The 20,100-nt window shown below is 40.0% G+C and overlaps 1 protein-coding gene across 1 annotated transcript; it reads right to left on the minus strand.

Moving 5' to 3' along the window:
* Positions 1 to 3,832: 3,832 nt before the first annotated feature.
* bcl2l13 (BCL2 like 13) lies at positions 3,833 to 19,409 on the minus strand. The gene is made up of 7 exons (XM_038306220.1): positions 19,244 to 19,409; positions 17,679 to 17,872; positions 15,977 to 16,063; positions 15,639 to 15,795; positions 13,606 to 13,678; positions 13,365 to 13,493; positions 3,833 to 6,057 (listed from the first exon to the last, which is right to left on the minus strand). Exons 2-7 carry the CDS (start codon positions 17,806 to 17,808, stop codon positions 4,987 to 4,989), a joined length of 1,647 nt encoding a protein of 548 aa, XP_038162148.1. The 5' UTR covers positions 17,809 to 17,872; positions 19,244 to 19,409; the 3' UTR covers positions 3,833 to 4,986.
* Positions 19,410 to 20,100: the final 691 nt, after the last annotated feature.

The following is a 20,100-nucleotide window of genomic DNA, read 5'->3' on the forward strand; positions in this document are numbered from 1 at the left end:
TAACTATTTTAATAAAAACGTATTAAATAATCAATTTATGTAGATATTAGTGCTTGTAAATATCAATTTTATGCAGAATGTTTATTGATACGAGAAGTTAATGACTATGATGATTGATTTATGCCCCCTTTATCCACTATAGCTTTTATCTAGAAAATTACGGATGTTTAAATATATGCCCCTATTTGTTAGCAAAGGCTGTAGGAAAGTAAAGTTAGTCTTTATTTGGAAAATATGGATGTTTTGCTTGTTAATTGTCCTGTTGAAACTGTGTAGATTGACCCTGAGGTTCTGGTGCCTATCCACTATCGGCCACCCCTCACTGTACATTTGCTACCTGGCCACCCTTATAAAAAATGTCTGGCTACGCCTCTGAAGACTGGCTGTAATATTGAAAAAAGTTTATTTGTCTGAGGACATTGTGTTCAATTACTGTTTCCATAACAAGCTTCCCATTTCCCCTTTCTGAGGATAAGTCTAAACATGTTCACACTGGCTAGTTGTTTCGCTTTCTAAAATTATTTTATGAGTACTGAAGCAAGTTTGTTTTCATTTCATTGGAGGGATGAAAAAGAACGTCATTCCAAGTGCTTTTATTTTGAAAGTCCGCCTTGCTTCCACAGTGACAAAACAACGGAGTCATGAAGCTGTTTAGTCGATAATAAAGTAAGTAACCCGAGAGTTCGCCTCAGAGTTCACATTTAAATTCCACCTTAATGTTTTTAGGATAAGACAGAGAGGGTCGTGAGTAGGTCTGTTGTAGTATAAAACTCGCCGCCTGTTTGTTGTTGTCTGTTAGTACTTTAGGTAAAGTAAACTTTGATGCTAACCAAAGTTAGCATTACGTTAGCTGTTCTCTGCTAACTTATTTTAGTGCGCAAAATTTACTGTTTTTTATTTTTATTTTAGTGGTTTAATTTAAACAAATAACGCTGGATATATTTTCGTATTTTTTTTCGTTTTTTTTATTGATTAAATTATTTTTTTTATAATACAGCCTTTTTTCATCGATGGAAGATCTGACGTTTCTGGCCAACGAGCAAACCGCCGCTCTTGTTGTCTTCGCCTTCCTTCAAACCGACTCTAATGAGCTGAACTACAACTATGAACTTTCGGCCAAAGGGGAAGATCTAGTAGCACAGTGGGATGTCAACCACAATGGACACAGAATTGGCTCCGAGGACAGCGGGGAGCTGGAAAGCGATGGCCATCTGCCTGGAAACATCACGATGTGTTTGGATGATATCCTGCCGCTGCCGGTGCTGCAACGGCCCGGTCAGTATCCCCCGGGATACCTGGGAATCACCTCCACACACAATAACAACACCACAGCTGAGTTTCACGTTCACAGGACAGGCCTACAGTAGCAGTCTGTTAAAAGATTTCAGAGGAATAGAGCATGTTATCTGCTTTATCTTATGTTGGTTAGAAATGTTATCATCACTTCTGGTTGGTTAGAAATGTTATCATCACTTCTGGTTGCAGAAACAATTGCAGAAACAGCTGAGAGCAGAACATGTATAGCCTTTAAATGTTGTGATTTAATCACTTAAAGCAACTTCTATTTATAGACTTTGAGACATTTTACATAAATAATACAAAATCAGGCATAACATAATGACAGATAATTGGATTAGTGAAAAACAGATCATGGTGTCATCACAAATAGTGATAAAAGCAGGGGGTAAAAAATAAGTTTAGGAGGATTTTTAGTATGTTTTGAGGGCCCGATTTGTACTTTTTTATAAAACTTAAATGCCTGTAGAGATGAAGAGGAATATTTGGAACGTATGCTTGCTGTATTTGGTAAAAGCACAGATTGCTTAAGTATTATATCTTATGTTTCTTATTGAGGAATATGTCAGATTAAATGGTGCGTAACAGAATAAGGGTGCAGATCGGTGAGGGTGAAAGCCGTTCTCCGTGTTGGCGGGATGCTGTGTCCTGTCATGGATCAAACTTTCCTTTGCCTCCTTATTCCTCCCGTTTCTAATAAATTGATCAGGAAGCTGTGCTTTATAAGCTCCGCCTCTCAGTTTATACAGACATTATGAAACAACATGGTGCCAAATACCACAGGAACCTTTAGAGATCAGCTGGAGGTCATGCTTGGATGGGGGAGGAAGAAGTTATGTGGTCAGTGCGTTAGGCCTGACTGGTTTTAAATGCGTAATCGTCGGTATCCTCCCATTAGAATCCAAAAAAACATTCAGCAGGGTGTGAACAGAGCTGGTCCTACTGAGTTTTGTCTCTTATCTGTTCCTATAGGAGAACAAGAGGAAATGATCAACATTGAGGCCGTTGCTCAAGGGCTGAGAGAGATAGCAGCTCAGTTTGAACTTGAGATGGTGGAGCGGGCCGCTCAGAACCTGAGCAGGAATATACAAGAAACGCCTAATAATGTGAGCTCTGCACTACATCACACTGGAATGAGCTAAAAAAAACCTGCTTAATGGAACAAATGTGATAAAAGCCTGTAGTAATATTTGCTTTGTATTTTGCCCATCAGTTGAGGAGCCACCTTGCAAATGAAGCGGAGCGGTTGATGAGGGAAGGATTGCACGTGAACGGCCTGCCCCAGGACAGAGTCTTTGTGGCCGTTGTACTCATCCTGGTAAAGGGAGTCTGCTTCCAGGCTCCCAAGTTGTTAAAAAATTTGTTTGACACAGCGGTTCAATTCATCAGCCAGACTTGGTCCAGATGACTTCAGCATCTTCAGAGTTAGTTACTGGAGGCAGGACCCGCTCTTCAAAACTAAGCACTTAAAAAGGTTTGGTGCTTGGAAGCAGTGTTGGTTAAAAATGTTTCTGACCTACAGGAACCAATGACTGATTTAGCATCCCGTTCGTAAAAAAGGGGAACAGAGAGTTAAGTTTGACACTCGAATTTCTTTGTTTACATGTTTCTGTTTACTTAGCATTATATACTTGAATCAAATAAGTTTGAACCGTTTTTGTTTTGGTATGTTTATCATACAACATAAAGGTTAGTGTGACCTATAATAAACTTTAAATTCAGCACCATCCTGTACAGACCTTGTATTATATTATAAATGTAAATAAACAGCCTAAGAATAACCTTTTCCCCCTTTTGGTTTCCTCCTGTTTTTGGAAGTGTTTGCTATTCAGCTTAATGTTCATTTGGTTTAAGTTTTGACTGAAGTCAAGTTTAAACAGTGAAACTGAAAGTAAAAAAAACATTTGTTATGGAAAAAAAATTTAAAATGTTGTAACTCTTAGATTTTTAGTTATATCCAAATAATTAAAACAGATTTCCTTTAGTATTGAATCATCTAGAGAACTTAAAAAATATTTGGATTAACTTTTTGGTTGAAGGTGATCAACGGAATAACATCACCCACAGAGGCCAATAGAATCCAGTCAATTCTTATAAAGTGAATCGCTTCAAATAAGACATTTTTTCCACCAATTTAACTTGCTGGTTCAAAGTAAATTGAAAGAAAATTAAGTGGAAGGAAAATATCTGCAGCCCCATTAAACATCAAAATGAGCAAATTGACATATCTGCTCAATAAAAAAAAGTTTGATCATTTTTAATGCTACACTGAGGTGGGTTTTTTTTTCATCTGCCATAATGTTTCCAAAGTTATCACCTGAATAAATGTATTCACATGTAACTTTAATTCCATTTGTTATTTAATGGAAATACCAAAATGGGGAAACCTGCGTTTTTGAAAACAGCATAAAACCAACTTAGTTTTGAAGACAATTGAAATGGAAACGCTAATGATAAAAATGAAAAATTCCACCTCGATTTGATTATAAAGCAAATTATTTCTAAACACGCTTGTGTAAATTCTCAGTAATCCGGGTCATGGCAACCACAAACAGGTTTTATTTAAATTTATAAACACCTTCATACAGACATTCCAGGTCATGAGATACAACTATCACCCTCTTTGTTTAAACAACTCCTCACCTTGGTTAAAGGGGGAAAAAATGTACTGCTGCTAAAAGGTATTTAAAAAAAAAAAATATATATATATACACATTTTTGGTGAAAACTTAAATTCAAATACTAATCAAGGGGACAGAATGCACTCAGCTGTGGTTTTGTGTGAATATTCCAGTACTGGTTTTGGTCCAGTGGGTTTAAAGCTTCAAAGGCAGATCAGCCTTCTGTTCAACTTTTTCAAGCCCACCATAGACGTACTTCCTCAGGAAGTTGAAGCTTCCCCACAAGCTTCTCAAGAACCTCTATGGGTTCCAGAGAACCGGTTTCTGCAGCTGCTCCCAGGTAGAACCTGCAGCAGAACTTATTCTGAATAATAGACCATCTACAGAGTAAACACATCCAACTGAACCGTACTTTCCAGTTTTCACCCCACCCTTAAATGTTGGAGAATTTCTGGGGTTGATCCGTTAAAGACTGTAAACAACACAGCAGCGTTTTAAATCCATCAGACCAACTCTGGTACGCAACATCAGAGGATTGGAATGAATGCAGCAATAAAAAATCTAATTCATCTTTATGGGGAAGAAAAGCAAATATTTTATTTAGAAGAAAATAAAAAACATGTTGCATGTAGAGCAGAACATGTCAGAAATTCCTTTTATAACAGATGGTCTTTGAATGGGTCCACCTCAACATAACATGTTTCAGAATTTATCATCAAAGTAGAAAATTAAATCTGAGGATTTGCCACTGAAATTTTCAGATTAATTTCATGTGAAACTAAAAGCCAAACAGGAGAAAAACAGCATGTAACTGACGGGAAGTCCGAACGGAGATCCAAACACATCTGAGGTTGGAGTGAGGATCCTATCAGAGCAGAGAGAGGGGAGCGTTTGGACCGGATCGAACTGCAGCACCACCATAGAGGATTTTGCTTTGCTTACAGACCTTCAGGGTTGACACCTCGAGGATCAACTAATCATATATATCCAGCACACACTGAAGGACCTTCTGACGTCTATAATAAAATATTTCTTTACACTGAGGGTTTTTTCCTTCCTACAGGATGCTCTACCTCCCTCTGAGTAATACAAGGCTGCAGGCTATAGCAGCAAGAAGCACCAGCACAGCTCCTCCATAAAGCAGCACTGGGCACTCTTCTGCTGCTTCTGGTTGCTCTGGGACCTCCTCAGCTAAATCCTCTTTAAGGACCAGTGGGGTTTCTTCAGGGGCCTCAGGAGCTTCTAGAGTTGTGCACACAGGTAGCATCATCTCATATGTTAATGGGGCTACTACTGGGATCTCCTGGGCTGGGGGTTCAGGAGCGGGGGCCTCTGTGGAATGGGGCTCTGCCACAGTCTCTGGTTCTGGCGGCTGAGGAACTGTGGCTGGCTCCATTTCCTGCTTTGGTTTAGAAGCTGGTTCTGCTGAGGTTTCTGGCTCTGCTGGTAAGATTTCCTTGACTTGACCTGTAGTTTCCACCTCAACAGGCATGGAGGCAGCATTGGGTTCTGGCTCAGGTTCTGGTTCTACTGCAGGAACAGCGGGAGGAGCTTCAGGTCCAGGTTGGGGCTCTGTCTGAGGGAGAGCAACCGGGTCTAGAGTGGGATGGAGCAGCTCTGGTTCTGCGGAGAGGTGGGAAGGCTCTGCAGAACTGATGGGCGTCTCGATGATGACCGGCTCCTCTAATGACATTAGGGATGCAGGAGGTGTGGAGACCGTCCCGAACTCGGCCCTGAGTGCCGCCAGGTCGCTCTCAGTGCCCAGAACGCTCATCATGCTTTCGTCTATCGCTGCAGCGTCGCCGCCTTCCTCCAGCAGCTCAGCCTCCTCGCGTTCGACGTGGACGATGTCCGAGTTGGAGGAGTTGTTTTCGCTGCGCTCCTCAGCCAGGGCCGCGCCCTCGTTGCTGTCCAGGCTCTTGATATCTTCGGGGTCCATCGCTCCAACCTGTGCCCAGGACACGGCTAAACTTTCCGTCTGCCAGGAGCTCTGCTCGCTGTCGTCTCCTGTGCAGAGCAGCGAGGATGGCGGGCTGGGCTGGTCAGGCTGCTGATCCTCTGACAGGATGTAGATGTCGTTGCTGTCGTCTGCAATGGGCCCCGTCGGCTCCTCCTCCTGCACAAGGCCCAGCAGCTTACCCTGCGATAGACAACCACACTTCATGTCAGCAATGCAGGAAATACATGACGGTCGTTAGCACTTCATGACAGAGATATGCTCTTAATTAGAGAGGTTGTACAGCAGTCTCTCCAGTCAGCAGGTATTTTACTAGGTTGTCTCAAAAAAAAAAAAAAAAAAAAAAAAAAAAATGGAGCAATGCAACATCATTCCAAACATCCTCCTTTTGCTTTACAATAAAGCATCACTTCCTGTTGGTTTCTCACATAGAATGAATATAAAAAATAATTTTTAGTGGAAAATGAGAATCATGCAGTTTTTTTTTTTTTGAAGCACTGTAAACTCGCTACGTCACAGATGACGGATAGAAAGAGCTGAATCACAGGTGGAGATGACGTCTTCAGCTGGATTAACACTTTCTGACAGTGCTAGTTCGGCTGTTTGTCACATCTGATGGGATTCCAACAGGCACCGAGCTGTTCGTCTGACAGGAGGGGTCAACACGACTAAACAGCAACACGCCCAGTTTAAATCAAGATATGCAAACCGGCGCTGATGCCCGTTTCCAATAAACTGTGAAGGTTATTTTTCCCCGCAGTCTCTGTCATGCAAGACAGCCATATGCAGGATAAAAGGAGAGATTAAATCTGGCAGAGATCCACAGTTATCCAACATCCATGTTCCTTTCTAAGCTGATGTCTGCGTGGAACGGCGGGAGTACTTCCTAAAATCCTCCCCCACTTTAAAGACTGGTGTCCCATTAACCAGGCTGCAATGTCAGGAACTACAGCAAACAGACGGCTTTTAGTCATTTCTGCTTTATTATTCAGCTTTAATTCCCCGCAGAGAGAAAGTCATCTCTGCACTTTAAGCTAGACAGCGGGTATAAAAGTTGTGAAAGCAGGACTCCTTACATTAATCACTAAAAGATCAGCAATTAAATAACAGAATTTTAAAAATCAGATAACTTCCTTGCTCTTAAATAACACAAAAGATTACCTTTTTACCCCAGTTAACCTTCAGCTTGATCAGGCGGGTCGATCTGTCCTTCAACTGCGCTGCAGCTGCAAAACTTTAACCTACGTGTGATTTAGTTGCCACATTCAGTTCTCCACCCTCGCCTAAAGAAAAAACCTGAACCATAAAACGCTACAGATTCCTGGGTCAGAGCCAGAGCTGTGGAGCGTGTCTGTCTTTGCTTTTCACTCTCACTGAACAAAGTTTCCTATCACATTAAAAATCAACGTTAGATGAGCGCAGGCAGGGAAACAAACCGCCACAGCTCAACGGAGGTCAAAAAAACGTAATAATCTGGATTAATTTGGGGTTTGATGGTCAGGGAAGCAAGATCCAGTAATGAAATGAACTCGCCCAAACTAACATTATCTCGATCACATTAAATATGGTGATTCTAAGTGACTCAGCATTTATTGGACCTACTGGCTCCTGAAGCCTGGGCGCTTACAAACATGGCTCTGAGAGATCCGTCACGTCGCTTTAGTGATTTTATTCTTTTCTAGACTCACATTAGAGTTCAAAGATCATGTTTTACAACCATTTTATAGACAGATACTAAAGTAACCCAAAAGGAAGAAAGAAAGGACAGATGGAATAAACAAAAGAAGACCGACAAAAGGAAATATTTTAATATTATCTTAACTGTAATATTTCAGAACAGCTAAATACTTTGATCCCAGTTGAATTATTAAAGCTCCACTTCTGGAAATCTGGAAACGTTTCATTGTCGGCTGAAAAAAAATGGCCGACTGACCTGTTTAAATTCAGCAGACGGTTAATGTGCTGTGGGAATTCCTATGCTCTAAAGGATGCTTCAAGTGGGTCAGCTACCCTCCTGCTGAGGAGTTTATTAACATGGTTTTTCCCGGGTTCTTTAGATCAGTCTGCTGCCGATTCAGACACACAGGGATGTACAGTTACGCTCATGTTTCCCCCTGGAGCTGGGTGAAGCCTTACGTAACTCAGAGAACATGATGCACTGCGATGTGGCCTGAAAGGGCCCCGGCTGGAACCGTCACCCCCCCCCCCCCCCCCCCCCCCCCCCCCCCCCCCCCCGTCAGCTTTAGCTGATGTAAAACTGAAGGAGCAAATAAAATGTTTTACAATCTTCCAAGATATTCCGCTTTGACTATCAGTTCACTGTCAAACAGCGATATCGCCTTTACCTCCATACGCTCTTGCTGAACACACAGACGCCCGTTTGTCACTTTCATCATCCAGGATTCAAATTAAACCAAAGTGACCGTCCTGGATAAAAAAAATGGCTGACGTCAACTTTCAGCTGACAGGGCAGCAGTCTGATCCTTCATGACAACTCCACTATCCCTTCCCTTTTGCGTTCACATTGCTGCACCTCCAGAACCCGGCCCAGCCAGTGTTCTGTCACAGGGAGAGTAGCTTTGTTCCTGCTAAATGAAGTGTGAGCCACATTAGGCTCATAATAATCCTCATTGTTTTCTCTTCTAACGGACAAACATCACGAGAGCCTCCAAAATCCCACAGCGCTCCACTTTCACCTGCGGCACTTTGAACTCAGAATATCGACTTTTAAACTCAGACAGAAAAAAATGATCTGTCCGGCGCCTAAAGAGGCGTTGGATTAAAAAATAAACATCACACAGAGACAAGAAGAAGCCTCTTTTTTGCTTGGTGAGTTTCCTCAACTACCCGACAGAAGGAGGTGGCCATGTTGGCAGTAAGAGAAGACCCATTCATGGCAAACACCAGGACTAATAAGTTCCCTGTTTGTGTAGATCCAAAGTAAAACATCCTACCTCAGTGCGAAGTCTGCAGCCCGGGTTCACACTTCAGCGCACAAAGGTGAGGAGCGCTAGAAGGACAGACACCGATGAGATGAGGAGGCAGCAGAGCGTCAGCATGCACACCCTCACTGGCTGCTGTTCACATCCTTTAACCTCCTCCTCTCTCAGCCCTCCCCTTCCTGCCCATCACAGTCTCCTCTTCCACTTTCTCTCCCTGTGAGGCCGTCATCTGTCTGTCCGCTGTGACGTAACGGCATATGAGAATGGAACTTTGTTGGAGGCAGAGAGCTGTGTCCATATAAACTGGCAGGATATCATGAAGTAAGTCGAGTCAGTCGCCTCGTCGAGTCACGTGTCCCTTCATCAGTGTGACCTCGTTTAAGGCCGCCCCCCCACTAGGCAGTGCTCTACTGAAAAAACAACGCAGAGTCCAAATATCGCTCATTTCCCCAAAACGCTGCTAAAAGCTGAAACGATGGGCGGAAACCAGATGTGGAGCGTTCGCTACTCTCTCTACTCTCAGTCCAGCTGAGCTGTTTGAGCTCATGGCAAATCTTTCACCAAATGGTACCATGAATAAAAGAAATGCAACATCTTCATCATCTCACACCAACATTTCTCCAACACAAACCACCTCTTCACTCTCAACATCGGTAAATTCGACTTGAAAAATAGGGCTGCAACTAATGATTAATTTGCTAATAATAGCCAAAGGTTCTTTAAAGAAGATTTTTTAGGAAATGAAACCAGGTGAAACTAAAACTTTTCCAATTGAGGAGTTCTGGGTGGTGCATTTGATAGATGAAAACGCTATTTCTTTTAATCTTAAATGCAAATATATGTTTTTGTTTTTTTTACAATTTTGATACAATTACTGCTGTAAGTGGTTTTTTCTAACATCTAAAGGCATATTGTACAGTCTCTTTACTGCAGTTAATGATTATTTAAATAATCGATTAATCACATTTAATCTGATTTTGACAATCTGAAGTGTTTTAGCCCTAGATGAAAGTAATGATAATAATAAAGAAAATTTTCATTTTGGCATTTAGCAAATTGAAATGAAGTGCATGATCCTAAACTACCTAAAAAAGGAACACTTGAATCTGATTTGATGCCACATACAAAAACAGCTGTGTCACTTTTTTACAGTAAATATCTGGTTTTAGGTGGATGGAAACTAGATTCATTCTAAGCTAAATTGTTGCTTATTTTTCTATTTTTCCCCCTTCTTTTAAAATGTCCCTTCCACGCTCAATTTTTCTTAAAATAATACTGCTTTAAATGTTCCTCCTCCTTCCTTTTTTTGGAAAATGGCTGAAATAAACCACTTACTTCTGTGCTGAATCATATTTAAGTCTAATCTGACCTCTGACCACCTTGAAAGGTACAAATGACTCTATAAAGATCTCCCTGCTGAAAGAATTGATCATGTATTAGTCTGGGTCTCGTTTCTCCACTGATTAAATGCAGTCCAGTTAGAGGTTGGGTTTTTCCTACATTAATAACGTGAGAACACGTTGCTTTGGGGCATAACATTTACACACACATCACTACAGCATGTTTTAATTTACACAGATTGAAATTGTCACATGCACAAACCCTGATAAACATGGGATACTTTGGTTTTAAACTGGCTCTCACAGAACTCGATCTCTGCTGAGCTTGCAGTTCACTGCAGTTGATGTAGCTCACTAGTGCCTTCCTGTGACCAATGTATAACATGCCTGTCTTCACCATCTTCACACCATTTAACAACCTGATCTTCATTTCATCTATTACCAACACTATTTCAGTCAGGTGGTTGAAGCTCAAAGATTGAAGCTCAAAGGTCAATTATTAAAGTGAATATAAACACACATTAAGTCCCAACATTTTATATAATTTTGGGATTAATAAAGTAAATCTGAATTGAATAATGTGTTTAGCCAGTTTGGTGTCATCTCAGTGCAGTAGATGTGCACACCTAATAAAGATGGATAGAGGTTAAAGGTCACTGAGAGAGCGATGACATAGTCTAACTTCATTAAACCCTTGCAGTCCTGGGGCCTGTTTCAGAAAGGAGGTTAAGTGAAAACTCTGAGTTTGTTAACCCTGAAATGAGAGAAACTCTAGGTTTTCTGTTTCAGAAAGGGAGGTAAGTTAAACCTGAGAAAGCAGAGTAAGTCAAGCCCGTTTCTGAAAGAGAGGTAACTTATACTCAGAGTCAGTTACCATGGCAATTTACTCTGTGAACCTAACCTGGTTGGGAGCAGGTTTTCTTCAGAAAATCCAGAGTTTATTTTGGTCTCCTCCCCTTTTTTAAAGAGGAAGTGGTGTTTAAACACCTCATTGATTCTTTGGGGACATACAGTATTCATTGCACACATTTCAGTCACGTAGAGCGCATCAAAGGGAATGAAATGGCATGTCCTTTTATAAAGCCAGGTAGCTACTCTACTCCCATGATGTGCTCAAGGCTTACCTGCTTGAAGTATGTTTTTATATTTCATTTTCAGCTGCTGCCATGTTCTTTTGATGCCTGCAGGATTGCACCTATCCATGAAAACTAAATTAGGTTTAATAAAATACTGTTCTTCCAGTTTCACCTCTGATATTATAACAGTTGGTAAGTTACTCTAAAATAGTTCTTAATTACTAACTACAAATTTTATCTTCAACAAGTCTAATTAGATTAATGTAATAATTACTGTCTCTAGAAAGTATTGGTCTACTTACTAATTTGTTTTACTTACTTATTAATTACTTTCTAAATCCCAAATCAACCTCAACCACTTGAACAATACAAGGAGAGACAAGAAACTGCACTTCTAATGCTTTCAAATAAACAATATTAAATTGCATGAATTAATCTTAAATTGACCAAAGTGTGTAACTAGAGGGAGAAAGTTCAAATCAAAATATACCTTTTAAAATTTGATATTAAATCCACTATTGTTTTATAGTCTTTAATTTAATTACAGTATTTATATGACTTAAGTAACTTAATTCATTACACACAACACTGTATAAAAGTAATTAAAATGTAAACTTACGCATTGACTCGAGCAGCTATTTTCACCCAAGCTAACTCTCTCTCCTTCGCCGCTGCAGCCGTGTTGCTTTTTTAAAAAAATACATGTTCAAATTCTGCATATGCTTGCATAAGCACATCCAGTTCTGCTGGTGAGAAATATGCACACCTTGCACCTGTCTGACACTGTTGCCATGGTGACTCGTAATATCTGTGCTCCATTGATAATGGCTTGTTATAGTTGTGGTGCACGCGCTTAACTCAGAGTCAGTCAATTTAGAGTTGATTGAACTAACTCATTTCAGCTGTTCTGAAACCCAAAACTCAGAGTTTCCAATCTCAGGATAAGTCAACTCAGAGTTCAAGTTTTAACTCAGAGTTGGTTGAACTTCCTTATTGAAACAGGCCCCTGATCTACTGAATAAGGTATAGCTTTTGTTTTTGGATGATGTTTGGCTGTTCTGACTTAAATTTCAATGATCAGAATAAACATATAGTCTCATGCTCTTCTTTCTTCATGCTTCCTCTTTATTGGTTCAGATTAGTCTGTGATGTAAAACAGGAAGCAGAGGCTGTGTTAGTAGAAAACGGAGAATTTTATCTAATCTTCAAAGGGTCTGTAGGTTCGCTTTAATTTTGAGAAGATGTCATGTGTTATAAAATGACGCTCTGCTATTGTTTACTTAATCCCTTAACCCTCTCCTGCATCCCATAATGCAATGCATACCTGGCTACATGATGGATGAGGCCTGTTATTTGTGTCAGACGGACAATAGAAACGGACCACACCAAGTCCACCTCCTCCAAATGGTACCATGGATGCTGAGTTTACGTCTGCACCGACAAACTAGTCGGTTTTTAAAACCTCTGGGTGTCATCGTGGGTCAGTAGGGTTTATTCAGGAATGAGTAACTCTAATTTAATGCTTTTTAAGGCTGTTTTAATGCCATCAACAAGTACTTATAGGCCTATAACACTGCAAAATCCTTCCTCATCTTTACTGTTGAGAGGCTGCAGCTATGTCCTGTTCCTCGTTTTCCAGCCACTTTTGTTGAAATTAGGATTTTCCCATTCTCTAGCTTTTTCTCTGCCTTCCTTTGCGAACATACGGCTTTACAATCAACCGGAAGCAGTTCTGCGCAAACAAGCAGAACCAGTTATCTGATATAATATATCCGACGTAATTGTTTTTATAAACTTTTCTTATTAAAGCATTTTAAATGCCAAAATCACATTTAATAAATTTTAATGCCAATTAAGGCCTTAATTTAAAAAATAATATTGTCATGACTTTTAATGATCTGCAGAAACCCTGTGTGAAGTTTTTCCTTGCCCCTAGTGGGATTTCATCCATTGCTTCAATCTGCAGAAGTTTTTAGCTGCACTGCCTCTCCATTTTCAATCAATCGATCTTTCAATCAATTTCTTGATTGTCAACTACAATTTGCATTGTAATCTAGATTTCAGTTTCAATGCAAACCGTTTTAAGAGCTTAATTAAAATATATGTACACGTATCAGTGGTTCAAAACATACCCATCCTCCTTGCTGGATAATGAAGTGAGCCTGGTCTTCCTCCAGGCAGCGCAGACCCAACTGCAGCAGAGTGGCCAAAGGCTTCCCCTCACTCTGTAGAGCCTGAAGCAGCACCAGAGGCACCAAGACCTGAAGGAGACGAGCCATGATACAGAGACCGAATTAAAGCAGCTGTGTCACCATTATACACATAAAAAAAACTGAAATGAGTTGCAAAATTCCATATCAAAAAAGGACTCACTTTGTTCCAGCCTTCTGGGGTGTGTTTGCTCAGATCCACTGTTGTGCTGTGAAAACTCTGATAGTCCAAAGGCCTGAAACATGCAGACATTCAGGCTTTTTCAACACTGATAATCAGCTGGTTCTGATATTTACACTTTAATTTAAATCTACTTCAAACGCTTCATTCAGATTTATTTTCACAGACACTTCCAACACGCAGCCACCGTGTAGAGCTTTCAAAGTAAAGCATGGGAAGACAACATTTTATACAACAGTAAAACACGTCAAACAGACACTGGATGCTTCTGGTCTGTTTCAGTTAATCAATTTAATATTCATTTCTGTCCCTAATGTTAGTCGTCAGGATCATTCCAGCTTTTCCTTCCACTGAAGGACACTAGAACCAGATCAGACAGAACGTCTGTGGGGAGTTGGGACCTCATCAACATTTCTCAGCAGTTTTCACTATAGTTTTACTTGAACTCAGCCACTCACACTGAAGATTGCACTGAAGTAGCACATCGCCAAGCTTAATGGAGACGTTTGATTAAAGGAAGCCGAGAGAGACGGAGGCTCTCATCAAGATATTTTAACTATTAAAACTGTCAGCATTAATGTTCTGATGTATGGAATAAAATAATTAAAACTCCCAATTATTGTTAATCATTCACTGATGCTACATTCAGACCACAAGCGCTGATAGCAGCAAAAAAGCTTCTGCTGCTTAAAATTGAACTTATTTTGCTGGCAGGTTTCAACATTTTAATTTAGTTTAGGCGTTAATAAACTGTTTCAGTGGAGTGATCATAGCGCTCTGCATCAGCAGTGCTGTGTCTCCCTACCAGCTCCCAGATCAGCTTCTCTGATTGGTTGATGTGGCGTGTCAAGCAGCAAAAAGTTCAAATTTTCAAACTCAGCATCTACCACTTTTCAAAACATACAGATGCTCGGAAGCTCATGAGAAGCTGCTTGGGTTGCTAAGACGTGCTGCTCCTGCTGCTTTAGACGCGCTGCCGGACCTTTTGCTGCGCCTTGATGCGCGTCAACCATTAACTTTGCATATAAATTAGCTGCTTCTGCTGCCTACATCGCGTGCGGTTCTAAATTAGCATAACATCACATTCAAATTGAGCAGAACTGCTTCCTATCTCCCAGGCTTCAGCTTTTAAAGATCTAGAAACATTAACTAAATATCTCGGAGTCAGAAGCAACTGGAATCCAGTTTTAGAGCCTTATGAAAACCATCTGGGATAAATGCTGTTCTGCTCTGATCCTTTTTAGCTGCAATCAACCATTAAGGTTGATGAGGTTCTGGGTCCTGCAGGTGGAGGAGCTGCTCGGCACTTGGGGAAGAAAACTACGGCGCCGTTCAGGTAAAATGGAAAGCTACGCATAGAAACATTTTAGGAGAATGGGCAGTTTTTGATTTCTCAAGGTCACTCCTAACCAGGGTCAGGTCCGCAGATGAACATCACCAGGCGCTACAGTCTAGAAGCAGCAAAGTAAACCATTTCTCCACTGGACCCTGGAGCTGTTAGAACATGTAGGGATGAATTAGCACCTTCTCTCTGGTAATAATGACCTGGGTTTGAGAGCTGACAGGCGGATGGTCCTCTGCTGACCACACTGTCTCTGAATTAAGATCGGTGGAAGGAGGATTATGGTGGTCTGCAGCAAACAAAGACATTTTGGATCATTTCCTCCTCCTGCTCTCTGTGGGAACGGTTTGCAAACATTCCTTCTTTTTTTTTTCCTGTTCCAACATGACTGATAATCATCAAGGAACATGAATAGATCAGCGAGCAGGTTCATTGTAGAAGAACTTTGTTGGCCAGACCTCCACCCAATAGGACGTTGAACCGGACGTTCTCTGCCAACATCAGTGTCTCACCTCACCCAATGCTCTTTTACAAACATGTCTATGAACTTTTGAATGCTATTAAAAAACTTTCACACGAGAAACAGTTGCAACAATGAATGAGTGAAAACTGTGAGTATCTGCAGCAGTATGAATTGCATGAAAGATTTATTATCCTCGCTCTGCAAGCTCACCCTGCGAGGAGTGTTTCTACGGCTGCTGAGAGGTCTGGACCCAGATCCAGAGCCACCCTGTCTCCGATGGACGCGAGGCCGTCTTCTACTGAGCTCTCTGGGTTTGGTGGAGAGAACACAGAGGACTGCCGGTGGTCCAAACCCGTGCTGGAAAAGGCTGCAACCAGATAAGACCAGAAAAGAAACATCTTTCATATGAGAAGATCAAGAGGCACCTCCAGAAAAGCTGCAACATTTACCTGGGATGTTTACCAGGGTCAAAAACCGAACAATAACAGAAACAGAAGAAAACTATCTTAAATATAAACCGTTTGTTGTGTTGGACTGGGGCAACTTACTGGCGGACATTTCCTCCTCCAGATGTTTCAGCTCTTCCTCTATCTGCTCCTTCATTCTTCTCCTCTCCTGCTCTTTCTGGGTTTCTCCTGGAAGAAATATCAAAGCTGAAGCTGCAGAATGCCTGCTTCTTATGCCCACTCCAATAGCCTCAGGTTGAATCCTTTTCCGTTATAAATCAGCTTTTATTCCTGGTTTCATTGAATAGAATAATTCAGTGTAAAAGAAAAGCGTTAAAAACAAGCAAAGAGAAATCAAAACAGCTGCTGTGTTTTGCACTGTTATCTTGCAAATGAAAAAAAGGAGTTGTTTTTTTTAAACATTTTATTATATTATTATCACCTGATTGTATTTTCCTGTGATCAAAACAGAACCAACTTTTACGGTAGATCTTATATCCTTTGATTTAAGCTAAACAAACCTCTGGGGCCTTCGGAGAAACGATGCACGTCTTTTTGTTTCTTTAACTCATAAAATCTGAATAAACTTCAAAGCAGTTTTTTAAATGTGAATAGTTTCAAGCAGCAGGACTAAGAATCTGTGAACTAATCAAATATCTGCAGAATCCATCTTAATGAAAAGCTTCATACTGACATCCATCCACCCAGTTCTCCAAACCCGGCTATAAAACAAAGAAAAGAACCACGATAACAACCCCATCGCTGCATCAGTTGAAGCACTACCACACTGCTCGTGTGAAAGTTAATTATTCTAGTGGAATAGCAGAGATGTAATCAACCATGTGGAGCGATGAGGGAAAGAGATGCCGGGAAGGTGCATCATTTAAAGCTATTTAAATTCAGGCGAGGAATCTTTCAGCTTTGGGTGATCAGGAGGCTCAATCGGGTTTGAAATTTCATTTCAGACGGATTGTTTGGGTGAGTAGTAGCTCTGTGGGTTTCAAACAGAAGCAGCCGATTCACTTGAAACTCACTGAAAATTAGTCCATCTATCTCTTTTTTTTTATTCGGTCTTTCCGATCCAGCCCACTTCATTCCCCTTTTTGTCCTGGCTCCCTCCGGCTTGTGGCCCGACGCCCTGAGGATCAGGGCTGGTTTGTTCTGGGCTTGGCGCTGCTGTCTCAGCATACAGCCAGTCAGGCCACTATTTGCTTCTGTCTATTGATGTGTGAGTAATCCTACAATGATTGCACATGACAGGCTGTCAGAAATTGGATCGGGTCGAGCGGAAAGCAGGGAGCAGTCAGTCGTTTAGCCCCTTTCAAACATGCAAACAGGAAGACATTCAACCCCAAACTGCCTTTATACTCATTATTAGGCTACTGGAAATAAAAAAAAACAATTTCAAATGGACTGTTTTTCTTTCGCTTGGCAGGGAGGCACCAAAGTCTTCACATCAGTTATATATTTTCTGCAGGAAATGAAACTGAGACGTCTGTATTGCAGATTTCTGAGTGGACAGGAAGGCAGGAAGCCTGAAGGCCTTAATAAACAAAGAGGAAAATTATTTCAGTCTGGATACTAAACTGAAATATAGATGAGTTTCAAGTGTGAGGTATCAGATGACATATTTTCCTAAATTAAAAATGGATTCACAACTGACTCATGTCAAAGAGGCTAAATTGGGGCTGGTAAACAGGTGGCTACACGCCCAACCACTCAGAACAATTTGAGCTTCAGCTATGTGTGCATCTGCATGCAGCCCTGCACTCATAAGGCCTACCCACCGAGCCGCTCCTCTCACCTTGTTCTGTGGTCGGAGTGCGGGATCTTTTGGCAGGCAGCATTCTCAGGTAGTTTAGCAGAACGTATTTGGTTTCATAATGAAACCCTGTAGGCACGGTGGCAGTGGCTGAGGCACTGGAGGCGGCCATTGGATCTGACGGCTCTCAGACCCAAAGGCACATTAATGTTTACAGTCAAAGCTGGACGAATGACCTGCGGAATGGGACAGAGACATTTTCATGTAACCTTCAGTACAGCAATGCAAGACATAGGTAAAAAAATAAAAACAATAATACATAATCAATATTGTATCCATGGATCACCTTTAATATAATTGTAAGTAAAAGAATTGACTGTGCTACACTCTTACACATTATATCATATTCATTTCAAAAACCATAGTGCCAGAAATACATTCCGTTCCATATATAATTAAATGATACAGTAATAAATTATCATGATGTGCAAACATGTATTAAACATGTTGCTATTGAAGCAGGAAAACTAAATATATCTATAATTATTTAAGGTATGCATTTGTTAAAGAGATGAAATCATCCTTAATCAGTGAAGCATTTATATAAATAATTTGCTCTGGAAAGTAAGTAGGAGGAACTACTGCTATAAACTTACACCAATCAGAACAGTGATAGTGATTTTAAACAATTCAGTTCTAAACTAAATATTTTAATCAATATGACATTTTCACATTCAATTATTTATTCTAAAATAAATTAACAAACAAATTTGTATAAAAAAAAGGATGTGTTATTTTTGATCATTTAAGATATAATTAAATGATATTTCATAACTTATATTAAACAATGAAAATGTGGAAATATATTTTTTGTATTTATTGACGCCATTGCATTTCTAAATTTAATTTGGCTATTATTATTTAGCTATAATTTATATTATTAATTTATCATATTGTGGATTTTTCCTCCTAAATATAAATGAGGTGGTAAAATTATGTATTTTAATGAACTTTGGTTTTGAGTAATGATTTGTACAATAATTTAATTTGGGAAAAACTTTGAAGCATTTCAATCATTTAAAAAAAAGTATAATTGTATATTTACAATTTGATCAGTAAAATAGTATTTATAAATGTTAATTTTATAACTTTTTTTGGACTTGGGAGTTTACATAATGTCAAGTCAGAAGAACTATTAGAAGACTTCCGGTGTAGCTGTCAAAATAAAAGCTATGTTTTATAAAATCCCAAATTTAGTTCTACTAAATAATACCTTCTTTAATGGAATTACACAGACAGCCTTTGTCACTGGGTGAAATCCACTTAATTTATCTTTTCTTAAAAAAAAAAAAGCTCAAAATATCAAATTTGACTTCCCACTTACATTAAATTATTAAATCTAGCTAATCAAAATAATAATAAAAAAAAAAACAGCACGGACCTGTCATTTATATGAAAAAGAAGCGCCAAGGACACAATTCGCTGCTGAAACCGCTTAGCCTATATGGAAGCTACATTAGCTAGCTTAACATTGCACGTTTAACTGCGAAGAAATGACAAAACTTCACTATAACTTTCAAGCGGGTTCACTTGTGTCTTTTCCTTACCGTCCTCGTCCAAAAACAACCAAATACTGACAACAGCCACGATGAGGGGAATTATGCGCCGCAATCCTCCACAGGAGCGTTATCTGAAGTGAGCGGAGAAGCACCGCCGGGTGGAAACAGCAGCAGCAGCAACAAACTCCGCCACACAATGTGCTCCGAATGGGAAGCAAGCGAGCGAGAATGCGCGCCGTTCCCTTGAAGCCTTTCAAAATAAAACTTCCGTTTGCAATAACGCAGCCTTTTTTGCGTTATTCATTAATCTTTGCTACATAAATGTTTAATTTTTAAAAAGAAATGAAGGCTATCAATGTGTCCCCCTCTAATTTTGGTGGGGTTAAAGATTCTTCAAGAAGAGTGTGTGGGTTTTTGCGTTGCAGTCTCACCTTTTCTGCCCTTCCGAGGTCATTGCTGTTCTATTCTGTGTTATACGGTCTCATGGTGCATTCAAATACACTTCATTCATGAGACAATAGTGTATGATGCGGTAATAAACTTTTTTGTTTTACCATAAAATGCCCCCATATCGGTATTCAGTAGCTACATCTTAAATAACATTTTAAAGAACTTTCAATGCGAATATCATTTTTTGTCACTTAGTACTTTGCAAATGTATGGAAGCATTTTTCCACCACATGAAAATAAAAAAAATACCAAATACAAAGTCATAATTATAAGTTAAAAAGTCATAACTGTGAGTTATAAAATCATAATTATGAGTTACAGAGTCATAATTATAAGTTACAAAGTCATAACTATGAGCTATAAAGTCATAATTAGGAGATACAAAGTTTGTACATTGTATATCTCATAATTATGCCTTAGAAAGTTGAAATTATCCATTTGAATCTCATAATTAT

This window comes from Cyprinodon tularosa, unplaced genomic scaffold (genome assembly GCF_016077235.1).
Source record: "Cyprinodon tularosa strain WSP-4 unplaced genomic scaffold, ASM1607723v1 ctg576, whole genome shotgun sequence".
Classification (NCBI taxonomy): domain Eukaryota; kingdom Metazoa; phylum Chordata; class Actinopteri; order Cyprinodontiformes; family Cyprinodontidae; genus Cyprinodon; species Cyprinodon tularosa.